Source organism: Protobothrops mucrosquamatus, unplaced genomic scaffold (assembly GCF_001527695.2).
Source record: "Protobothrops mucrosquamatus isolate PMUCROS unplaced genomic scaffold, P.Mucros_1.0 scaffold664, whole genome shotgun sequence".
In the NCBI taxonomy this organism is placed as follows: Eukaryota; Metazoa; Chordata; class Lepidosauria; order Squamata; family Viperidae; genus Protobothrops; species Protobothrops mucrosquamatus.
Window position 1 is genome coordinate 913664 of NW_015386952.1, and position 22000 is coordinate 935663.

The 22000-nt window shown below is 35.9% G+C and overlaps 1 protein-coding gene across 2 annotated transcripts in view; it reads left to right on the plus strand.

Moving 5' to 3' along the window:
* The window catches only part of TMTC4 (transmembrane and tetratricopeptide repeat containing 4), a 44497-nt gene that overhangs the window by 15257 nt on the left and 7240 nt on the right, over nt 1-22000 (plus strand). The window contains exons 4-11 of one of the 2 annotated variants that reach the window (XM_015818013.1): nt 523-610; nt 3757-3854; nt 5436-5528; nt 9853-10014; nt 15709-15911; nt 17624-17795; nt 17881-18012; nt 20387-20466. In XM_015818013.1, coding sequence (XP_015673499.1) covers nt 523-610; nt 3757-3854; nt 5436-5528; nt 9853-10014; nt 15709-15911; nt 17624-17795; nt 17881-18012; nt 20387-20466 — 1028 coding nt within the window. Of the gene's footprint in view, nt 1-522; nt 611-3756; nt 3855-5435; nt 5529-9852; nt 10015-14857; nt 15020-15708; nt 15912-17623; nt 17796-17880; nt 18013-20386; nt 20467-22000 lie in introns of both variants that reach the window. The other variant, XM_015818012.1, reaches the window with a different exon arrangement.

The window sequence follows — 22000 nt, forward strand, 5'->3', positions numbered from 1 at the left end:
CAAACATTTGAAAATAATATATAGGTTTCTTGCAGACATTTGCTAAGGATAATTAAATGAAAACATATTTAATGTTGAAATTGTGAGGCTTCTCTAATATTGGATTAGTTGGTATCCATCTTTCATTAAAAACAAACTCATTTTCACACTTCACTGCATATTTGTGAGGAAGAGGCATAGATCACCTAGGTTGATATATGAAATTTAACATGGAACCCCAAAGCGTTTCATAGTTGCAGAAGTCCCTGGATTTTGCAAATTGTTGTATCTTCTCTCTCCTTCTTATGAGAATAGTTGAATTCTAGTTAGGGTCACCTAGTGAAGTGGGAGGGGATGAAGCATTTCATTAACTCATACTGAAATGAAAAGGTTCTCAGTCTTGGTAGCTCTGATTAAATTGGGAAAACTGTGTCCAAAATTCTGGTGTGGATGGTTGCATTAATTTAAAAGACTGTTGTTGTCTCAGTGGCGTGTAAGAGGCTCATTTACTAACGCTAAACTCTTCTTCGTTTCCTTATTAAGATTGCAGGGATCGTTGGCAGAGCAGACCTCTTGTGTGCCCTATTCTTTTTGTTATCTTTTCTTGGCTACTGCAAAGCATTTAAAGAGAGTAAGTACTTTTCCTCCTGAACATTTTTGGGTAAGCTATGCCATTTGATGATAAACATGAACATAATGCCTGAATTTGAAGACTCAGGAATAGTTTCTTTTCAGAAACCAGAATGTCCAAAATGTTATTTTGTCTATCTCACCTCTGTTCCCAACTCACCTGCATATGAGTTAACAATATTTTAATTAGCGACACCCTTGATTTTTCAATGACTGGTTGGAAGAATCGTGAAAATTTGGGCAACAAGGAGTCAAAAAAAATTGCACTATTATACATAGAAATTACATGTGATTTTTCAGAACTTATCCTGCAACATAAGTTTTACTTTATTTGGGGAAAACTTCAGTTTTGTTTTTATTTTCATCCTTGAGTCAATTTACACTCCTAGTCATTGTCCCAGTGCCATTTTCTGGGCAGGCTCATAGAAACATTTTACCATTTCTTTCTTCTGGATGTTTTTTTTTATTATTTCCAGTCTAGCATACAGTCTTGGAATAACAACAAATGTTAACCAGGTCTAAACCTGCTTAGTTTCCAAACATAGACAAACCAATCATTTCTCCATGCTGATACTCTTTTAAAGAAGCTAACTAACTCTAGGAATTCTGTGTGGACATTCCTTTAGACTGGGGGGGGGGGTTTATGTGTCCAATTTTAGCAACTTTAAGACTTGCAGACTTAATTCCCCATGCTGACTGGGGAATTTTGGGAATTGAAGTCCACAAGTCTTAAAGTTGCAAAGGTTGTACACCCCTGCTTTAGACTTCCATATATATAATCAGTAGCATACATTTTATGTACCCATGCATTATATGGTATATATACGATATTGTGTACAAACATTTAGTTAAGATGTCTTAGGTTGCTTTGAGTTTTCCTATTCTGTGTTTTCTGACTCATTTCCTTGCCTAGAAAATAAACGTTGGGTTCAGACTTGGTGCTGGGAAGGACAGGAATCCCTGACTTTGCTACCTGTTTTATTATTTGGAGGAAGGTGGGCTACCCAGTGTCTTATTTTTCACACAACAATTAGGCTTCAGCTGTAGTTAGTGTTAATGCTTAAGCAGGATCAAAGCAGCCTTTGATGTCTACTTCAGCCTTTTTCCATTCCCTCTTTCCCTCACCTGTGCAAGGATTCAAACGAAAGACAAACCCACAGCGTTTTAACAATGATGCTAGCAGAGGAAGCTATGACTGTGATAGCTCCCTCTAGCAATCAAAAATTATGCTGCCCTTTTTTCCCTTTTCAAACAGAGGGAAGAAGCAACTTGCTTCAGTTTTGCGCTTCCAAAGAAAAATAGGATGCAAAATTATTTTCATCAGGAGGAGCGAGGCTTCCCAACCAAACTAGTACTTGCTCATGATGAAGAAAATAGCTGCAGGGTTTTCTTTCATTCTTTTTTTAAATTGTTATCACATGGCCCAAATAATAACATCTTAAAATAACATAATGTTATAAAATGACATTAAAATGGAATGAAAAATCAAAGTGATACATGAATGACCACATTTTTTTAACATGATCTTTAGCACGCTGGTAAAGATCAGGGTGGTCCTCATGTGCCCCACTCTCTTTCTGTTTACCCTATTGTAAAGCCAGGAGGATTAAAAAAAAAAGATTCAAAACGATTAAAAATGAGTAAATGATTTAAAAATATCTAACTCTTAAAAAAAACACAAATAAAATACAATCACAATTAAGACCAGAATTTCTTTTGTTAAACAAGATGATTGTTACAACCTTTTTGCCATGATTGTTAAGCAAATCAGTGCAATTATTAAGCTAATCATGAGGCAAATTCAGCTTGTCCCATTGACTTTGCTTGTGGAAGTCAGCTGGGAAGGTTGCAAATGGAGGCGTTACAACCGTCATAAATTCATGTCAGTTGCCAAGCATCTGAATTTTGATCATGTGACTGCAACACTTGTAAGTCACTTTTTTCATTGTAGTTGTAGCTTTGAATGGTCTCTATATGGGTGGTTGTAAATTGAGGACTATCTGTATTTAATCAGTCTCTTTAGACTGCAACTTACAGACTTTCAACATAGTAAAAAGCTTCAGGTATAGATGTTCAGCCGAGCTTGCAATCTAAATAGACCTCTGTCTCAGGACAACTTCATTGAAACATAAAGTGAATGTATAAACTTCACAATCTTACAGTATGAACATAATCAAATTCTGTAAACTAGATTCTCTTCTATAAAATGACAGTTAAGCACTTGTGGGCATTGTATCTTTTGGAACAGGAATCAAATGCTTGCTGCAAATCTTTGGCATACATCAAGCTTGCGACCATCTGCTGAGGGTGGCAGAATGCCTTCCCACAATATGGTGTACCAGTTTAAACTAGGTTCAGGTGCCAACCATAAATGAGTTCCATTCTCTGACAGGAGATCATGGTGGGAGAAACAGCATAGTTGTAGAATGTGTGCTTCATTAAACTGATTAACACACTTGGCATCTGTTTATCTTTGGAGTCATAATTGGCACTTTTTTATTGCTTTACTTTTTCGAGGATTGAGATGCGAAAGCTACATTTATTGTTTTTGAGTGCTGCAACCTAAATCTTGGGTTTTTATAGAATATCAGGATCAATGTGTTGTCATTATCTTCCTTGCTTACTTATTAAGATGGTGGTAAGTGAAGATAGATCAGGTGTGTTTGCTTAGGAAGACACTTCAGAAGTTAGAAATCCATTCCGCGGAAGTAGCCAAGTCAGGAACTGGCTGTTTTTAAAAGAAATTTTAAAACAACCCAACATGTTGTCTACTTGGGTTGAAAATATTAAGTACATAACAAGAAAACCATGTCCTTTAGACATCTGTAATAGTACATTTAGTTTACAAAATAAAGAAAACATTTTTTATTCTTTTGAGTCCTTTTAAATTAATAAAAAGGTAAAAATAAAACAAAGATGTAATAAAAAATGCATACACGCTCTCAAAGAAAAGAAAAAATACATTGAAAGTGCTTTTTAAAACACGTGAAAATTGAAAAATATACAAAGAAAAAACATTTTAACAGTAAATAATTACAACTCTCTATATTGTTATATTTTGCAATCATAACTACTCATGTTAATTCTCTAAAGATCTGTATAGAATGTCAGTTTTTTCTCTTTTGTCTTGTCTTTTAAAATTGATAGATAAAGAAGGATCCCAGTTCTCCATCAGTTGGGTTTTGTTGAGTGTTCTCCTTGGCACCATGGCAATGCTATGCAAAGAACAAGGAGTTACAATACTGGTAATTTTAACATTTGTTGGCAACTCAATTCAGTGATAACTACAGTGTTGTACACAAAGACGCATTTCCTGTGTTTCAATATTACTCAGGATTTCTTACAATTTCAACAACTTTCTTTTGTTATGAACATTTTCAAAAGGTGCATTGCTGCTTCCCCTTATTCATTATTATCCTTGCTGTCGTGAATCACCAGACACTGTACTAAACCACAATTTGATTTAATCATGGTTTGGCTATATTGATAAAGATTTGGGTTTTCTGGAAAATCGTGGACATTTTCCTGTGCATATTAATATGATTCCAATAATGCATTCATTTCACAATCTGTAGCTCGCAGAAATATTTGAGTTACATGATTTGAAGTGAAAAAAAAAATAATTTAAGCCTATTTTATGAGATTTGAGCAGTGCATATCAAAAAATGTAAAAGCTTTGATATGTGCAGAAAAATGTTTTTCTTAGGATGTTGAACAGTAAGTTATAAAACATCATATAGCCTAGAAAGTACCAAACTTGCATTGTGGGAAATATATCTCTATACCTATAACTCTATTATCATATTAGTATGCTGTGATATAAACAATGATTTATAAGTCACAAATGACTGGATTCATCTATCAGTTTTGTGTGTGTGTGTGTGTGTGTGTGTATTAGTCTTCCATTATTGATGCCGGTATTTTCCAATAACACCGGCATCAATTTCCAGATTGATCCAGAATTCAGAATCAGCAATTACTGGGTAATCCAAAGCATTCACAAGAATTATGGATTTATTGTATATTTTAATCAATTTAAAATAGCAACTCTGTGCAGCTAAGATAGAGTTAAAAACACACAATATAAAATAACAATATAATAAATACATAATGGCAACTGAGCACAACCCCAATCAACAGTAAATCAGCATCACCTCACGGGCTCAACTAACCTCCTAACCCCCATTACTAAATAATGATTTACTAATGATGAAGCTATAGACTTTTGAAGAGAGTGAAGGCTTTTTGTGTGACCGCAGTCAGATCTTTTATATTATCTACAGATTTGGGAAATAGTCATTTGTTTATCCAAATTTAGATTAAACTAGGATCAAACTTTTTTACTAACTGATTAAAACAAACCACACTTGCATAAAACTGGAGTTTCCTCCAAAGTAAAATTGTAAAAAAAATATTATGTTTGGAATGTGTTCAATTCCTCAGGACAAATGTATAAGATGTTTTTCCTGCAAAACAGGGAATATTCTCATATATGCAGCAGAGCTCAGAGTTTTTATGGTTATAAATAGAGTTTAAGTTAATTATCAGATACGTTGTGAGCCCTTAATACTGGATAAAAGAGATTCTTCCTAAATATCAGTTTCTATTTGCTACACAAGTTGTGGATTTTTATTTACCACTTCCCCCTTATGTTCAACATCTCATATAACTAAGACTACAGTTCTCTCTTGTGTCATCTGAAAGTAAGTCCCTCTAAACTCAACAGGACATCACACAAACACAAAAATAATTTAAATAATATAACTATCTTCTTTCATATACATACCTTCTTTCTCTCTTTCTTACTTTGTTCTCTGTATTTTTAGGGATTAAATGCTCTGTTTGATGTTGTCGTGATCAACAGGCTCAATATTTTGGAAGTTGTTTTGAAGATACTTCGTAAGGACAAGTCAGTAGAGGTAAGTCCATTGTTAGATTGAATAAGATATTGTGTGAGATACAGGTAGTCCTTGAGTTATGACTGTAATGGAGCCTGCCCATTAGGGTTAGAAGTCTGGACAATGTTAAATGAACTGCCTCAAGTAATGGCCAGCCATCCCTACTTTCCCCTGTGCATTTGTTAAACGAATGCACGGATTGTTAAGTGGAGCTCAGGGGTGGGGAAGATCCTGGGAAGCCTAGTGCAGGCACAAGCCCACACTTCCCAGCCCTTGTTGGCTTGCATACCAACACATAGCTGATTGTCTTGCCAGCAAGAAACAATGGGGAAGGAAAAAGTTGGGCGCACCTGCCTTTCTGTAGGAGATTACCAGGCTGAGCCCATGGGAGGGGCCAAGCACATCATCAGTTTCAAGCCCCTTTGCACCCACAAGTGATCTAAGTCTAGCCCATCTTGAATTCCATTGACCCCCATCTATTTGCATTTGCTTCGATCGTTAGTAGTTCAGATTCTGGTAAAAAGTGTTAGCATGCAATAAACTTGTATTCATTTGAACCGCCTTGCTTCATGGTTACTCTCATTTGACACTTTCCTAAATTCTGTCTTTCCTCCGGCCAAGGTGCCCTGCCTTTCTGGGGCAAAAAAGGACCAGTTCCCTAGCCTTTCAAAGCTTTTTGCGCCCATCAGCTGGCTGCCCATCAGCTGGCCGTAAGTCTTGTCCCCCAGCGAGTTGTCCTGTGGTGAGTTGGCCATGATGAGTTGGCTGTGGCGAGTTGTCATAGGCCCCTTTTATGCAGGGGCTGGCTTTTACAGGACAACTTTGCAGCCCTGGAAAAAAGGGGTCCATGACAATTCGCCACAGCCAACTCACCATGGCCAACTTGCTGTGGCCATCTCGCTGCAGGACAAGTGTTACTCTAATATCAAAGAAATGGTGGAATAGAACAAATAAAGGATGCAAAAGGAGGGACAAAATGAAATGTGAATGACAAAAATTAAAATAGTTTTTATTTATTTTAAATAATTAAATTGAATTGTTAAATTATCCCACAGCAAGTTGTCCCACAGTGAGTTGGCTGTGGTGAGTTGATCACGGCGAGTTGGCCGCAGCGAGTTGGCTGCGCCAAGTTGTCCCATTCCAGCATAAAATGCAGCAGATTCAGGATGAGCTTCCCAAAACCTTTGTCTTGCTTAAACCCCTCCCTCTCCCAGAAAGCCACATTTCTTCAATAAACAAAAACAAAAGGTGGAAGGGACAGGTTTGTTGATTCCCCCGCCCAAAATTAGATGCTAAAACTAAACTTTGTGACTCTGCTCTCCACTCTCCATCCCTTTTAAAAACCTTATCTTGACTCAGGCTAAAGAAGAACCCTTCATCTCCGAAAGTTAGCTGACTAGAAATTTGTGCAACAAAATGGAGGACGCTGGATCTTTGCAAGCTTTAGCTGTCCGTCTAACTGTCTGTAGAGTCCAGCTAGGACTTAAAGGCTAGACCAGGGGTAGGCAACTTTGGCTCTTTTATGACTCGTGGACTTCAACTCCCAGAATTCCTGAGCCAGCTATGAAGTCCACGAGTCATAAAAGAGCCAAGGTTGCCTACCCCTGGGCTAGACCGTAAACTACTCTCTACAAGAGGCATGAGAGAATCAGGCTGGAGCGCTTCAGGGTCCTGTCAAGGTAGGATGGGGGGAAGAGAGAGAGGGTGCTGCAGCTGCAGCATCCCCCTGGTCTGTCATAAGGTGAATGACCGCAGGGCCCTGCAGCTGTCATAATTTTGAAGCAGAGTCGTATGTAGTTTTGGGGTGTAACTTTGAACCATCATTAGTGGGTTGTCATTTCTCAAGGAATACCTATACATCTTTTCATATACCGTAATCACTGTTTAAATGTTAGCATTAAATGTTATAACATTAACATCCTTAGAGCAATGTGACAAACTGCTCTCGAATTTAATAAATGAAAATACTGGAATCAAATACTATTTAGAATAGTTCCTTCAAAAAAAGAATATTTCTCCAAATGATTAATGGGCCACCTTTATATTGCATAATATTCTTTGATCATGACTGTGAATGCTGCTAAAACTACAGGTAGTCCTTGACTTGCAACAATTCATTTAGTGACTGTTTAAAGTTATAACAGCACTAACTTAACAACTGCAATGATTCACTGAACAACTGTGGCAAGAAAGGTCGTAAAATGTGGCAAAATTTATTTAACAAATGTCTCACTTAGCGACAGAAATTTTGAGCTCAGTTGTAGTAGTCGAGGACTGCCTGTACTTGATCATATTGATTAAGTGGCGTCTTGCCAGAATACTATAATTATATCCTTTCAGAGTCTCTCTTTCTCTTGAGCCCAACCTAAATTTTCCATGTCAAAACAATAATTAGTGCCTTATTGTTTCAGTTTAATTGTAGTTACATCATGCTATAAGTGACAGAACAGTTCATCTTTTCCTCAAGATTGTGGATTAATTAGGATAGTTTTTGCAACCTGAAATACAGAATTCTGTCATAAGAAGGTATTCAGAAGTTTATACCGTTATGACATGAAGTACGAAGTTTTTCTGTAGTACAATTTTGATCCGATAGTGTTTTACGACAAGTCAATTTATTTAGAGAACGAATAAGATCGGAACGAAAGTCGTGTAACAAAGGTAAATAAAGTCACCTTAAGTGGAGTTTTATTTTACTATCAACCTTCGTCTTACAATTTAAATCCTTATCTTATGTATTACCAACACCCCCCAAAATAGATTTCTTTGGACTTTCATTATAGCTGAGAAGTTCTTGCAAGGATTAATATTATACATATCTGTTTAGTTAGGCATCACATATAATACAAGAAGCATGGTTTTCCATAAATGTGCACATAGATTAGATATAAAGATTCTGAACTGAAATCCAAAACTTCTGGAAAGCAACAGTAGAGGAAGACAGCATAGGAGAGATTTCTCTGTGAAAATTACTCTGATTGCCCCTGTGGAAGTCATCAAATAGGTTTGTTTGTTTTCATCAAATTTCTACATTGCCATCTCACTTAAGTGACTTGTATTCTCACCAAGAGATCTGACAGCACTGCATATTTTATTTTACCTCACACTTCAATCATATTGTATGACCAATAAGGGGGGAAGTTTAATAAACAGTAAAAAAAATTAAAAATTATATATGGCTGAATGTTTTTAAAAAGCACCAAATTAAGTATCATATCAAAGCTTTAATGTGACATCTGTCCACAGCTTTTGAAACCTGACTGTTACTGTAATATTGGCTTTCTTCCTTGTTTAATTTGTTGTTTTCTCAGTTATCAAACACGGTGAATAATAGTATCTGATAACTGCCAGATATCATAAAGGATTGCATGTCATCTAACAAATTCAAAATATCATAGAATGTCTACTATTAATGTCAAATACTAAGCACCATTGATATTCTCTGTCAAATAAAATAAAAAAATATCATTCCAGGCTACTATTGAATTCTGTTACATGACAGCTATAAGTATTTTAAATATCTATCAAAGTGTAAAAAAAATTTTTTCAAATTATGAACAGTTAAAGCAATGGCAATACTATATAGGTTTGTATACATTCACATTGACATATCTGAAATAAGGGTATTGATACATGTAGAAAGTAACGTTAAATAATTTTTAAAAAAAGCTTAGCAAACTAACAAATAATATTTCCACCAAATTTCCTGCCAAAAGACTTCTCTGTTGATTTCAATAAAAGTAGAATGTTTTATTCTGTTATTAAGCTTGTGAGATATTATTTCTTAATGTTTCCTATTCTGGTGCAGTACTATAAAACAATGCTTGTTTTTAATGACATTTTATACTACCCAACTATCAAGCCAGTGCATAAATGTACAGATCAATAAAATCAAATGACACCAACATAATTCAACCAGCAGTAACACCTACATGGATGTTTCTATAATGAGGAATTGCATTTCAATATCTTTTATGGGAAAATACTGTATATAATGATAGATGCCTCCCACACTTGGTTATTCTTATACAGCTATGGAATTTAATTTGGGCCATGATTCAAACCATCTATCCTTACTAGCTTTCTGGGAAGCCTTTAAACCATGATTTATCCAAAAACCTTGGGGTTCCCCTGGGGAGCGTGCAAGATGTTCAGATGGTTGTTATTCTCCCACAATCTTGGTTATTTTAATGGCTGTTACAATTATTTTAATGAGAGCCAGTTAACTTTTCTCATTCCTATCCAGTCTGTGAATACCTATCTGCTCTGTTTCTATTTTTAAGAGTAAAAAGCAGTTAATAACTTAGATTTCTTTTTTTAATAATTATTTCCCTTTTCTTCATAGAGCCTGGTGGTGTTTAGAAAAGGACTTCTTTTCAGAATGACTCTTTTGTTATCTGGAGGAGCCACTATTCTATATGCCCGCTGGCAAATTATGGGCACAGGGCCTCCAGCATTTACAGAAGTGGATAACCCAGCTTCATTTGCAACCAGTCCTTTTGTAAGGGTAAGCTGGAAAAAATGGGGTTTTGCCAACATTAATGATTATTAGAAAAATCAGACAGTGGCACAGGGCAGTAACACAGTGAATGTACTGTGTAAATTGAGTTCCCAATTGAGTTCACTTCCAACTATGCCAATAATAGCTTAGAAAAAAAAATGTCTACCAGGGGTCTTGGAAATAGTTGCTGATCAAAATAGACAGTATGAATCTGGGTTGGACCAGGATCTCATGTAGTTGTATAAGTTCATATCAGGGCCAGCAGGGAGGAGGGGTTGAAATCAAAGAAATGAAAACAGAAGTGACCTCCCCCAGATTGAAGGGGTGTCCCTTTTAATAAAGTATACACAAGAGGCTTGGCTCCAATTGTGTGGTCATAACAGCCATGTTGAATTTTAAACTTTCCATGGGGGCCTTTGATTTATACATACATTATTTCCTAACCTTCCAAGGAACTGTAATCATCTTGACCTGCAAGGTGATTCTGATCACATCAAGATAACATTATTTTACTTACATTTCACTAACTGGTTGAGTCTTGTGAAATCTGTTTGGTTCGATTCAGTTTAAATAGCAGAAGATGTTTCCTTGAAATTCAGATTCATTTGTGAAATGTTGATTGCCCTCCCTGTTTTTGATATTCCCACAACTTCATATACACACACGCACACACATATTTTCCCTTTCATTGACAGGCTGTAAATTATAATTACTACTATTCTCTGAATGCTTGGCTGCTGCTGTGTCCCTGGTGGCTGTGTTTTGATTGGTCAATGGGCTGCGTGCCCCTTATTAAATCAATCAGTGACCGGAGAATAATTGCCCTGGTGCTTCTTTGGCTGTGCATGATTGTGCTGGCGTGCCAAGCTATGGGTTCGAAAGATGGCCAGAAGAGAAGGTAAATGCGGGTCAACATGTTAAGGTTCTCCTAAGTTGGTAAGACATTATTGCATGACATATAGCACCACTCTTCTTTGTGGAATTAGTGGAATCAATATTCTTTAGCAAATGCAGCGCCAATAAATATTTATAGCAGCACCCTCCTAATTGGGGCCCATCTTTATTTCCACTGGCCATGGGAAGAAAACCTGAAGGGGAAAGTGATGCCTTATCTTGTGAGAGGATATTTTGAGCTCCTTAACTCTGTAGGAAGTAAAAAAAATAATTTGTGCTCAGAATAACGTATAATTGATCTGCGATGTTTTTCAACACTGTTCCTCCAGCAAAACAAAAAATAAGAGACTAAAAAAATAATTATTGATATTGGCTATGTTAGTTTTAAATAGAATTTTGCCCCAGGATGATTACTCTTTCGTTGGTAAACAGATCCAGGGAAAATAATGGAAAAACATACTGTCATTTTAAACAAGTGAAAGTTGTTTGACAGAATTGAATTGTTAAATGATTTCTGTAAAAGTATTAAGGTACACTTCTGTGTTGATTAGATAATCAGTAATTATTCTCTCATTTGCACTTGTTTTAATTGACAAAAAGGACTGGGCTTCAGATTAGACATTTTCTGTGAGCACTTGCTTTGTTTCAGATTGCAATTTTTAAAACAAGAATGATTTTAAAAATAATAACCTTACGTGCATCACAGTGCTTGAATGGTTCATTGCACATCATGTATAGTTCCAAACAAACTTGCAAAAAAGGGTTGTCCTAATAATGCAAAGGAAAGGAAAGTGGGGGAATTTTTGGGGAAGAAATTGAAAGCTTTCCTTCTGTGATTTTTTTGGGAGATTATTTATGTTATACTGTAAGCCCCATTTGAAGCCAGTCACCCTGTCCCAAAACTTCCACTACTCCAACCCACATTGTTTAGGAAGGACCCGTTTCTACAGAAGGTTTTTCAATAGACAATTGAAAAGACCAGGAGACCAAAGAATAAATATGTAGTTTATTTATCTTAACACCCATCTATCCCTCCACATACATACACACTTTCTGTTCTGCAGATTTTTTTTACTACAGACATCTTAGATATTTTTCTTCACTGTATTATGTTTGGATATTTACATTTTTCTTGATAGTGATATTTTTCTAAGCCATCAAAATGTGTTTTGTTCCAGATATGCAGCACTGCATGTTCCTAGGAAATATCTAGGACTAGTCTTTAATATCCCCAAAACATTAAAAGGAAATAACTGTATTTAGGCAGTTGCTGTTGTGTCCTGTCATCTGAAATCCTACACATTGATATGGTGGGGGGAAAAAACAAAACAGAGAGCCATGGTTCATGATTAAAAAAAAAAAAAAAGCAAAATATCTTGTAATAAACCTGAGAAACTCATAGTTAAATAGTAGTCATCCTGTAGAGCTCTTCTACAGAGGTAACAATTTCTTCAAAATAAAGAGAATAGTTTCGATCTTCATCTTGCCTAGTTAGAATTATTAGATTGAATCATTTCTTTCTAAATGGTTTGTAATCCTTTAATACTGGAAGTTAAGGACCATGCTGAGAAGCCTATGTGATTTTCCCCCATGATGACTCTTTCTGGGGAATGGAAACTTAGACAAATGGCAATATGTGTTTGAATTTCTTGTATCATAATATTGTAGTGAGAGTTTCATTACATGTTGTAAAATATTTTTTTCCTCTGCATTTCAGAATCCTTACCCTGGGATTGGGATTTCTCATCCTTCCTTTTCTTCCTGCAAGTAACCTATTTTTTAGAGTTGGGTTTGTTATTGCCGAGAGAGTCACCTATCTCCCCAGTATTGGTTACTGCATATTGATTACATACGGATTTTGTCTGTTGTGTAAACAAGCTAACAAAAAGGTACAAACAACATTATCCTAACGGTTGACAAAATGGANGCACTCGGAGGCTCCAGTTAGTCCAGAATGCAGCCGCGCGGGCGGTGATGGGAGTGACTCGTCGCTCCCATGTAACGCCGCTGTTGCGCGAGCTGCACTGGCTGCCGGTGGCTTTCCGGGTGCGCTTCAAGGTGTTGATTATCATCTTTAAAGCGCTCCATGGCATCGGACCTGGTTATCTCCGAGACCGCCTTCTGCCACAGATTACCTCTCATCGGCCGATACGCTCCCACAGAGAGGGTCTCCTCAGGGTGCCGTCAGCCAGACAGTGCCGGCTGGCGACCCCCAGGGGGAGGGCCTTCTTGGTTGGAGCCCCCACCCTATGGAACGAACTACCCCCAGAGATCCGGGTGATTCCGGATCTCCCCTCCTTCCGCCGCACCCTCAAGACATGGCTATTTAAGCTAGCAGGTCTGGCCTAAGGGATATTTTAATTTGGTTTTAAAACAATTTTAAAAAGAAAGGCCAATTAATATTTTGTTTTAATTACATTTTAAATTTAGTATTTATTGTATTTTGTATCTGTTTTTAAATGGCTGTAAGCCGCCCTGAGTCCGCTGGGAGAAGGGCGGGGTAGAAATTTAAATAATAAATAAATAAATAAATAAATAAATTTCTCTGTGAAAATTACTCTGATTGCCCCTGTGGAAGTCATCAAATAGGTTTGTTTGTTTTCATCAAATTTCTACATTGCCATCTCACTTAAGTGACTTGTATTCTCACCAAGAGATCTGACAGCACTGCATATTTTATTTTACCTCACACTTCAATCATATTGTATGTCCAATAAGGGGGGAAGTTTAATAAACAGTAAAAAAAATTAAAGATTATATATGGCTGAATGTTTTTAAAAAGCACCAAATTAAGTATCATATCAAAGCTTTAATGTGACATCTGTCCACAGCTTTTGAAACCTGACTGTTACTGTAATATTGGCTTTCTTCCTTGTTTAATTTGTTGTTTTCTCAGTTATCAAACACGGTGAATAATAGTATCTGATAACTGCCAGATATCATAAAGGATTGCATGTCATCTAACAAATTCAAAATATCATAGAATGTCTACTATTAATGTCAAATACTAAACACCATTGATATTCTCTGTCAAATAAAATAAAAAAATATCATTCCAGGCTACTATTGAATTCTGTTACATGACAGCTATAAGTATTTTAAATATCTATCAAAGTGTAAAAATATTTTTTTTTCAAATTATGAACAGTTAAAACAATGACAATACTATATAGGTTTGTATACATTCACATTGACATATCTGAAATAAGGGTATTGATACATTTAGAAAGTAACGTTAAATAATTTTAAAAAAAGCTTAGCAAACTAACAAATAATATTTCCACCAAATTTCCTTCCAAAAGACTTCTCTGTTGATTTCAATAAAAGTAGAATCTTTTATTCTGTTATTAAGCTTGTGAGATAGATAAGCATTGAAATTTATAGAATTATTTCTTAATGTTTCCTATTCTGGTGCAGTACTATAAAACAATGCTTGTTTTTAATGACATTTTATACTACCCAACTATCAAGCCAGTGCATAAATGTACAGATCAATAAAATCAAATGACACCAACATAATTCAACCAGCAGTAACACCTACATGGATGTTTCTATAATGAGGAATTGCATTTCAATATCTTTTATGGCAAAATACTGTATATAATGATAGATGCCTCCCACACTTGGTTATTCTTATACAGCTATGGAATTTAATTTGGGCCATGATTCAAACCATCTATCCTTACTAGCTTTCTGGGAAGCCTTTAAACCATGATTTATCCAAAAACCTTGGGGTTCCCCTGGGGAGCAAGCAGGATGTTCAAATGGTTGTTGTTCTCCCACAATCTTGGTTATTTTAATGGCTGTTACAATTATTTTAATGAGAGCCAGTTAACTTTTCTCATTCCTATCCAGTCTGTGCATACCTATCTGCTCTGTTTCTATTTTTAAGAGTAAAAAGCAGTTAATAACTTAGATTTCTTTTTTTTAATAATTATTTCCCTTTTCTTCATAGAGCCTGGTGGTGTTTAGAAAAGGACTTCTTTTCAGAATGACTCTTTTGTTATCTGGAGGAGCCTCTATTCTATATGCCCGCTGGCAAATTATGGGCACAGGGCCTCCAGCATTTACAGAAGTGGATAACCCAGCTTCATTTGCAACCAGTCTTTTTGTAAGGGTAAGCTGGAAAAAATGGGGTTTTGCCAACATTAATGATTATTCAAAAGATCAGACAGTGGCACAGGGCAGTAACACAGTGAATGTACTGTGTAAATTGAGTTCCCAATTGAGTTCACTTCCAACTATGCCAATAATAGTTTAGGAAAAAAAATGTCTACCAGGGGTCTTGGAAATAGTTGCTGATCAAAATAGACAGTATGAATCTGGGTTGGACCAGGATCTCATGTAGTTGTATAAGTTCATATCAGGGCCAGCAGGGAGGAGGGGTTGGAATCAAAGAAATGAAAACAGAAGTGACCTCCCCCAGATTGAAGGGGTGTCCCTTTTAATAACGTATACACAAGAGGCTTGACTCCAATTGTGTGGTCATAACAGCCATCTTGAATTTTAAACTTTCCATGGGGGCCTTTGATTTATACATACATTATTTCCTAACCTTCCAAGGAACTGTAATCATCTTGACCTGCAAGGTGATTCTGATCACATCAAGATAACATTATTTTACTTACATTTCACTAACTGGTTGAGTCTTGTGAAATCTGTTTGGTTCGATTCAGTTTAAATAGCAGAAGATGTTTCCTTGAAATTCAGATTCATTTGTGAAACGTTGATTGCCCTCCCTGTTTTTGATATTCCCACAACCTCATATACACACACGCACACACATATTTTTCCTTTCATTGACAGGTTGTAAATTATAATTACTACTATTCTCTGAATGCTTGGCTGCTGCTGTGTCCCTGGTGGCTGTGTTTTGATTGGTCAATGGGCTGCGTGCCCCTTATTAAATCAGTCAGTGACCGGAGAATAATTGCCCTGGTGCTTCTTTGGCTGTGCCTGATTGTGCTGGTGTGCCAAGCTATGGGTTCGAAAGATGGCCAGAAGAGAAGGTAAATGCGGGTCAACATGTTAAGGCTCTCCTAAGTTGGTAAGACATTATTGCATGATATATAGCACCACTCTTCTTTGTGGAATTAGTGGAATCAATATTCTTTAGCAAATGCAGCGCCAATAAATATTTATAGCAGCACCCTCCTAATTGGGGCCCATCTTTATTTCCACTGGCCATGGGAAGAAAACCTGAAGGGGAAAGTGATGCCTTATCTTGTGAGAGGATATTTTGAGCTCCTTAACTCTGTAGGAAGTAAAAAAAATAATTTGTGCTCAGAATAACGTATAATTGATCTGCGATGTTTTTCAACACTGTTCCTCCAGCAAAACAAAAAATAAGAGACTAAAAAAATAATTATTGATATTGGCTGTGTTAGTTTTAAATGGAATTTTGCCCCAGGATGATTACTCTTTCGTTGGTAAACAGATCTAGGGAAAATAATGGAAAAACATACTATCATTTTAAACAAGTGAAAGTTGTTTGACAGAATTGAATTGTTAAATGATTTCTGTAAAAGTGTTAAGGTACATTTCTGTGTTGATTAGATAATCAGTAATTATTCTCTCATTTGCACTTGTTTTAATTGACAAAAAGGACTGGGCTTCAGATTAGACATTTTCTGTGAGCACTTGCTTTGTTTCAGATTGCAATATTTAAAACAAGAATGATTTAAAAAATAATAATCTTATGTGCATCATAGTGCTTGAATGGTTCATTGCACATCATGTATAGTTCCAAACAAAATTGCAAGGAAGGGTTGTCCTAATAATGCAAAGGAAAGGAAAGTGGGGAAAATTTTGGGGAAGAAATTGAAAGCTTTCCTTCTGTGATTTTTTTTGAGATTATTTATGTTATACTGTAAGCCCCATTTGAAGCCAGTCACCCTGTCCCAAAACTTCCACTACTCCAACCCACATTGTTTAGGAAGGACCCGTTTCTACAGAAGGTTTTTCAATAGACAATTGAAAAGACCAGGAGACCAAAGAATAAATATGTAGTTTATTTATCTTAACACCCATCTATCCCTCCACATACATGCACACTTTCTGTTCTGCAGATTTTTTTTACTACAGACATCTTAGATATTTTTCTTCACTGTATTATGTTTGGATATTTACATTTTTCTTGATAGTGATATTTTTCTAAGCCATCAAAATGTGTTTTGTTCCAGATATGCAGCACTGCATGTTCCTAGGAAATATCTAGGACTAGTCTTTAATATCCCCAAAACATTAAAAGGAAATAACTGTATTTAGGCAGTTGCTGTTGTGTCTTGTCATCTGAAATCCTACACATTGATATGGTGGGGGAAAAAAACAAAACAGAGAGCCATGGTTCATGATTAAAAAAAAAAAAAAAGCAAAATATCTTGTAATAAACCTGAGAAACTCATAGTTAAATAGTAGTCATCCTGTAGAGCTCTTCTACAGAGGTAACAATTTCTTCAAAATAAAGAGAATAGTTTCGATCTTCATCTTGCCTAGTTAGAATTATTAGATTGAATCATTTCTTTCTAAATGGTTTGTAATCCTTTAATACTGGAAGTTAAGGACCATGCTGAGAAGCCTATGTGATTTTCCCCCATGATGACTCTTTCTGGGGAATGGAAACTTAGACAAATGGCAATATGCATTTGAATTTCTTGTATCATAATATTGTAGTGAGAGTTTCATTACATGTTGTAAAATAATTTTTTCCTCTGCATTTCAGAATCCTTACTCTGGGATTGGGATTTCTCATCCTTCCTTTTCTTCCTGCAAGTAACCTATTTTTTAGAGTTGGGTTTGTTATTGCCGAGAGAGTCACCTATCTCCCCAGTATTGGTTACTGCATATTGATTACATACGGATTTTGTCTGTTGTGTAAACAAGCTAACAAAAAGGTACAAACAACATTATCCTAACGGTTGACAAAATGGAAAAGAGATTTAAAAGCTGAGGTTTTTAATATGTGTCTTCTTTCTCAAGAAATTGTTGGTTGCTGCTCTGCTGGGTCTCTTATTGATAAATGTGTGGCGTTCCATCATCCGTAGTAACCAATGGAGATCGGAGGAGCAGCTTTTTAGAAGTGCTTTGTCTGTTTGTCCACTGAATGCCAAAGTAAGCTTTTGCATTTTCTAAAAATAATAATTCTATTGTTCTATTATTGTAAATAATTATCATTTCTGGTATTTACCTTCTTGCACAATCACCTTGGGAGTATTCTCTATTATATCAGCAGTTTTAATAATCAAAACATTTAGTGAAGGTATTTATTCCTAATGATTTATCTTAGTTCAATTGTTTTCTGTATACATTTTATTACTTCATTTCCTAATTGGAAAACGACCATAGGAAGAAAAATCCTATACATTCTATAAAACATCCAAGATCACATTAAAACCGTTTTTAAAATAAGTAGTGAACAATGCTTCAAGTCCTATTTAGTGATACAGTTGCTGTGTTAGTGATAGCTAATAAGAATAATATCATATTTCCTGAATAAGAAAACAAGAACATCTTCATTGCGTGTTTAGCGACGATGTCACACCAAATTTTATTGATTGGATATAGGCACACTCATTAGCACAGTCTCGATTTCTGAAATGCCATGGGCATCGTGCCTGAATTAAAGTTTTGCCTTCATGCCTTAAATTATTTTTGCTTCTCCATCACTAGAATTAATTTGACTATTGTTGATGTCTGAGTTAGGTAAAAAACTCCGAAGATTACATGATCTTTTGTGATGCAGTGGTGTGTGGCACACAGTCACCAGCTGTATAGCATTTTTGAAGAGTAATAAATCCAGTGAACATGTGGCTTTGGGGCATACATATCCCTTGTCATGTAGACCAACAACTTCAAATGCTGTTTTATACATTTTTTGATCTGAATGTTCTGTTCATAGGAAGGATCTGTGAATAAATTATGCTGTTTTACTTCTAAGCTTAACAGTTCCTAAACTAATATTGTTAGGAGTGAAATGGTTTATTTATTTACTTATGAGCACAAGATGGTAGCAGATAATTCAGAATTTGTGTTATTTGTGCAGAGGTGCTTCTTCAAAAATTGGATTAATCCCTGATTTTCTGCATTATTAAGAACTGGATGTTGTTAATAAAGCTGTTAATAATATATTGTATTCACCGGGCACAAATGTTATATGATCTTCATCCTCCTCTCATTACAGTTGTTATGTCTAAAATGTGAGCAATGGAACTTTTACTTTTCTATCTTAAGTCTTCCTCTAGAATATGTCAAAAGGCAGGTTAATGAGAGAGAATCTGGAATATAAGTTTCAATATGAACAAAATGTAATATTGTAAGTCAATTCAAAATAGGAAAAAAGTCAGTTCTATAAAGAGCTAGCATTCTGCTTAGATTGTCACATCCAACAATAGATTTTCCTTTTAGTGTTCTGTAGAGATATGGGCATATAGAAGTAATTATAATACATTTTTATAGTATCTGGCATTATGTTTTAATATTTCTTGAAACAGGGGACCCATTTTCATGTTAATTTGGAGTACAGTTCCCACCAAGACAAAATGTGAAAATATATAGACTGTATAATCATATTCTAACACACAGCTGAACTTAGTCTTTTATACATTTGTTGCAGAAAGCAATCCATTCTAATCACAAAACTTAAATATGTAACTCCTGATTTTGTTTTCTTAATTACAAAGGTTGTAATTCTTAGATTTAATTTTGAAACCATAATATTTATTTGAGATTGACTACATGAAAAAGTACAGTTATAGAGCAAATTAAAATATAGTAAAATTAAATCTGACATAAGCATTCCAGCCAATTGTCAGTATCAGCATCAGTTTGATTTTCATTTGGAAATTACTTGACTTAGATGTGTAATTAAAACGCGATCTTAATAGTCACTTTCTGAATAGCATTTCCATTATCAAAGAAAAGGTTCCATACCCAAACCAATTAACCATTGAGAATTTTTTTTCATTCTCCAACAAATTGCAGCATGGATATCTGATAGAAAAATACCTTTGAGCTTTCAAACAAGCTAGAACTCTGCAGCACCTTAACTAGCTTGGAAACTAGGATGCATACAGTTGTAGCATTTCTCCTGGAGTTGTCCACCAGGTGTTCATGAAGGTTTTGATAAGGATATGGTCATTGAAAGTGGTGGTGGGTGAAGATAAACTCTGGGTCTTATTAAGTGTTCCTGATATATGGCTGGTGACCAGAGCCTCTACACTTAAAGCTAAGAGCTCTTTCAATACTCTATCGCTTTTTTTTCTCCTAGCTGTTGTTTTATCAAGGATCAAACAAAAATCTGCCTCTTGCATAATAATTTGGTTTTTTGGATAGGCATACCAAGCATCATGTTAAAATACAAGAATAAAAAATTCACGTTTATTGAAATTGTTATAATTGTCCAAATCAAATTTCTGTAAACCAAAAGTCATATGCATTGAAAGAATGTCACTGGCTAGAATGATATAGTTCTGATCTTTGCTTTCAGGTCCATTATAATGTTGGCAAAAACTTAGCCGATAATGGCAATCAAAGTGCTGCAATCAGCTACTACAGAGAGGCTGTAAGGTATGGATGATTTGGGGTGCTTTTTTTTTTTTAATGTTGGTTTGGTTAAAAAAGCAGAAAGCAGATACAGGGTAAGAACCTGACTATTCAGAAAGATCATCAGCAGTGATGATAGAATATTGTACAGAATACAGAATAAAACATTAATTTAAGGAAATACATTCTAAGCCAGTGGTGGCGAACCTATGGCACGGGTGCCAGAGGCGGCACTCAGAGCCCTCTCTGTGGGCATGTGCGCTGTCACTCCAGTCCTAGGCCTTCAGCTGGGTTTTATAAAACCTTTTCGCTTTAGGCCTCCGCCGCCGTGTACAAAAAAAAAGGTTCAATCAATCAATTTCAACTTCTCGCAGGGAAAAAAAAAGATCTTGCAAAGTTGGAATTGATTGATTGAACTTTTTAGTCCCACCCAGTCTGCTGTTACCACTGCAGCCACGCCCACCCAATGGGCCACACCCACCCAATAGGCCATACCCACCCAGCACCCGCCGATGCATAAGTGGGTTTTGGGTTGCAGTTTGGGCACTCAGTCTCTAAAAGGTTCGCCATCACCGTTCTAAGCCATGTTTGTTTTAACTATGTGTTCTTGAATGAACCGTTCTGTTTTAGTACGTACTTAATGTTAAACAATATACCATGTTACAGTGGCTGGGATTTTATAGTGCACTAAGGTAAATCTAGTTTAATAAAATAAAATAAAATAAAATAAAATAAAAGGGGCTTAGCAGAATTTGGAAACTAACACAGTGATTTAAAAATATTGGTGATGTGGCCCAGGAAAAATACTTTATAAACATCAACTGTATTAACTAGATAAAGTTACATATCTGTAAAATTTGAAGACAGATTTGGACATTAACACCACATTTTATTACTCATCCTCAAATAATGAGGATGTTTAGTTCCAGACTTTAATTAACGGCGAAGCTATGCTTCCTGTTATTGTCCTCAGGACAGGTAGTCCTTGACTTACAGCCACAATTGGGGCCAGAATTTCTGTTGCTAAGCAAGGTATCTGCTAAATCAGTCAGGTCTGATTTTACAACCTTCTTTACCACGGATGTTAGGTGAATTGTTGCAGTTGTTAAGCGAATCAGGCTTCCCTCCATTGACTTTGTTAGAAGCTAGTAGGGAAGGTTGCAAATGGGACTCAGCAACCATCATCAATGATTGTCAAGCTCTTAAATTTTGATCACGTGACCATGGAGATGCTGAGATGGTCATAAGTACAATGACCAGTTTGTAACCTTAAAGGCTGCTAAACGAATGGTTGTAAGTCGGAGACTACCTATACAACCATTAGCGAGCAATAAAGCATTGCTGAGATCAAAGCCAGGCTATACAAAAATGCATGTAAACAGAAACCGTTGCTTTTGAAGTTTATTTGGGAGGCTTTTCCTTCTTCTCCATCTTGTTTCATTTTGATTTGGGATGCGGGTGTTCAGTAGTCAGATGTTGAGGGCAATTTAATACATGCTTGACTGTGCCGACATCTGTTCTTCAATTGATATAAAAATGACAGGTGGAAGAGAAGAAT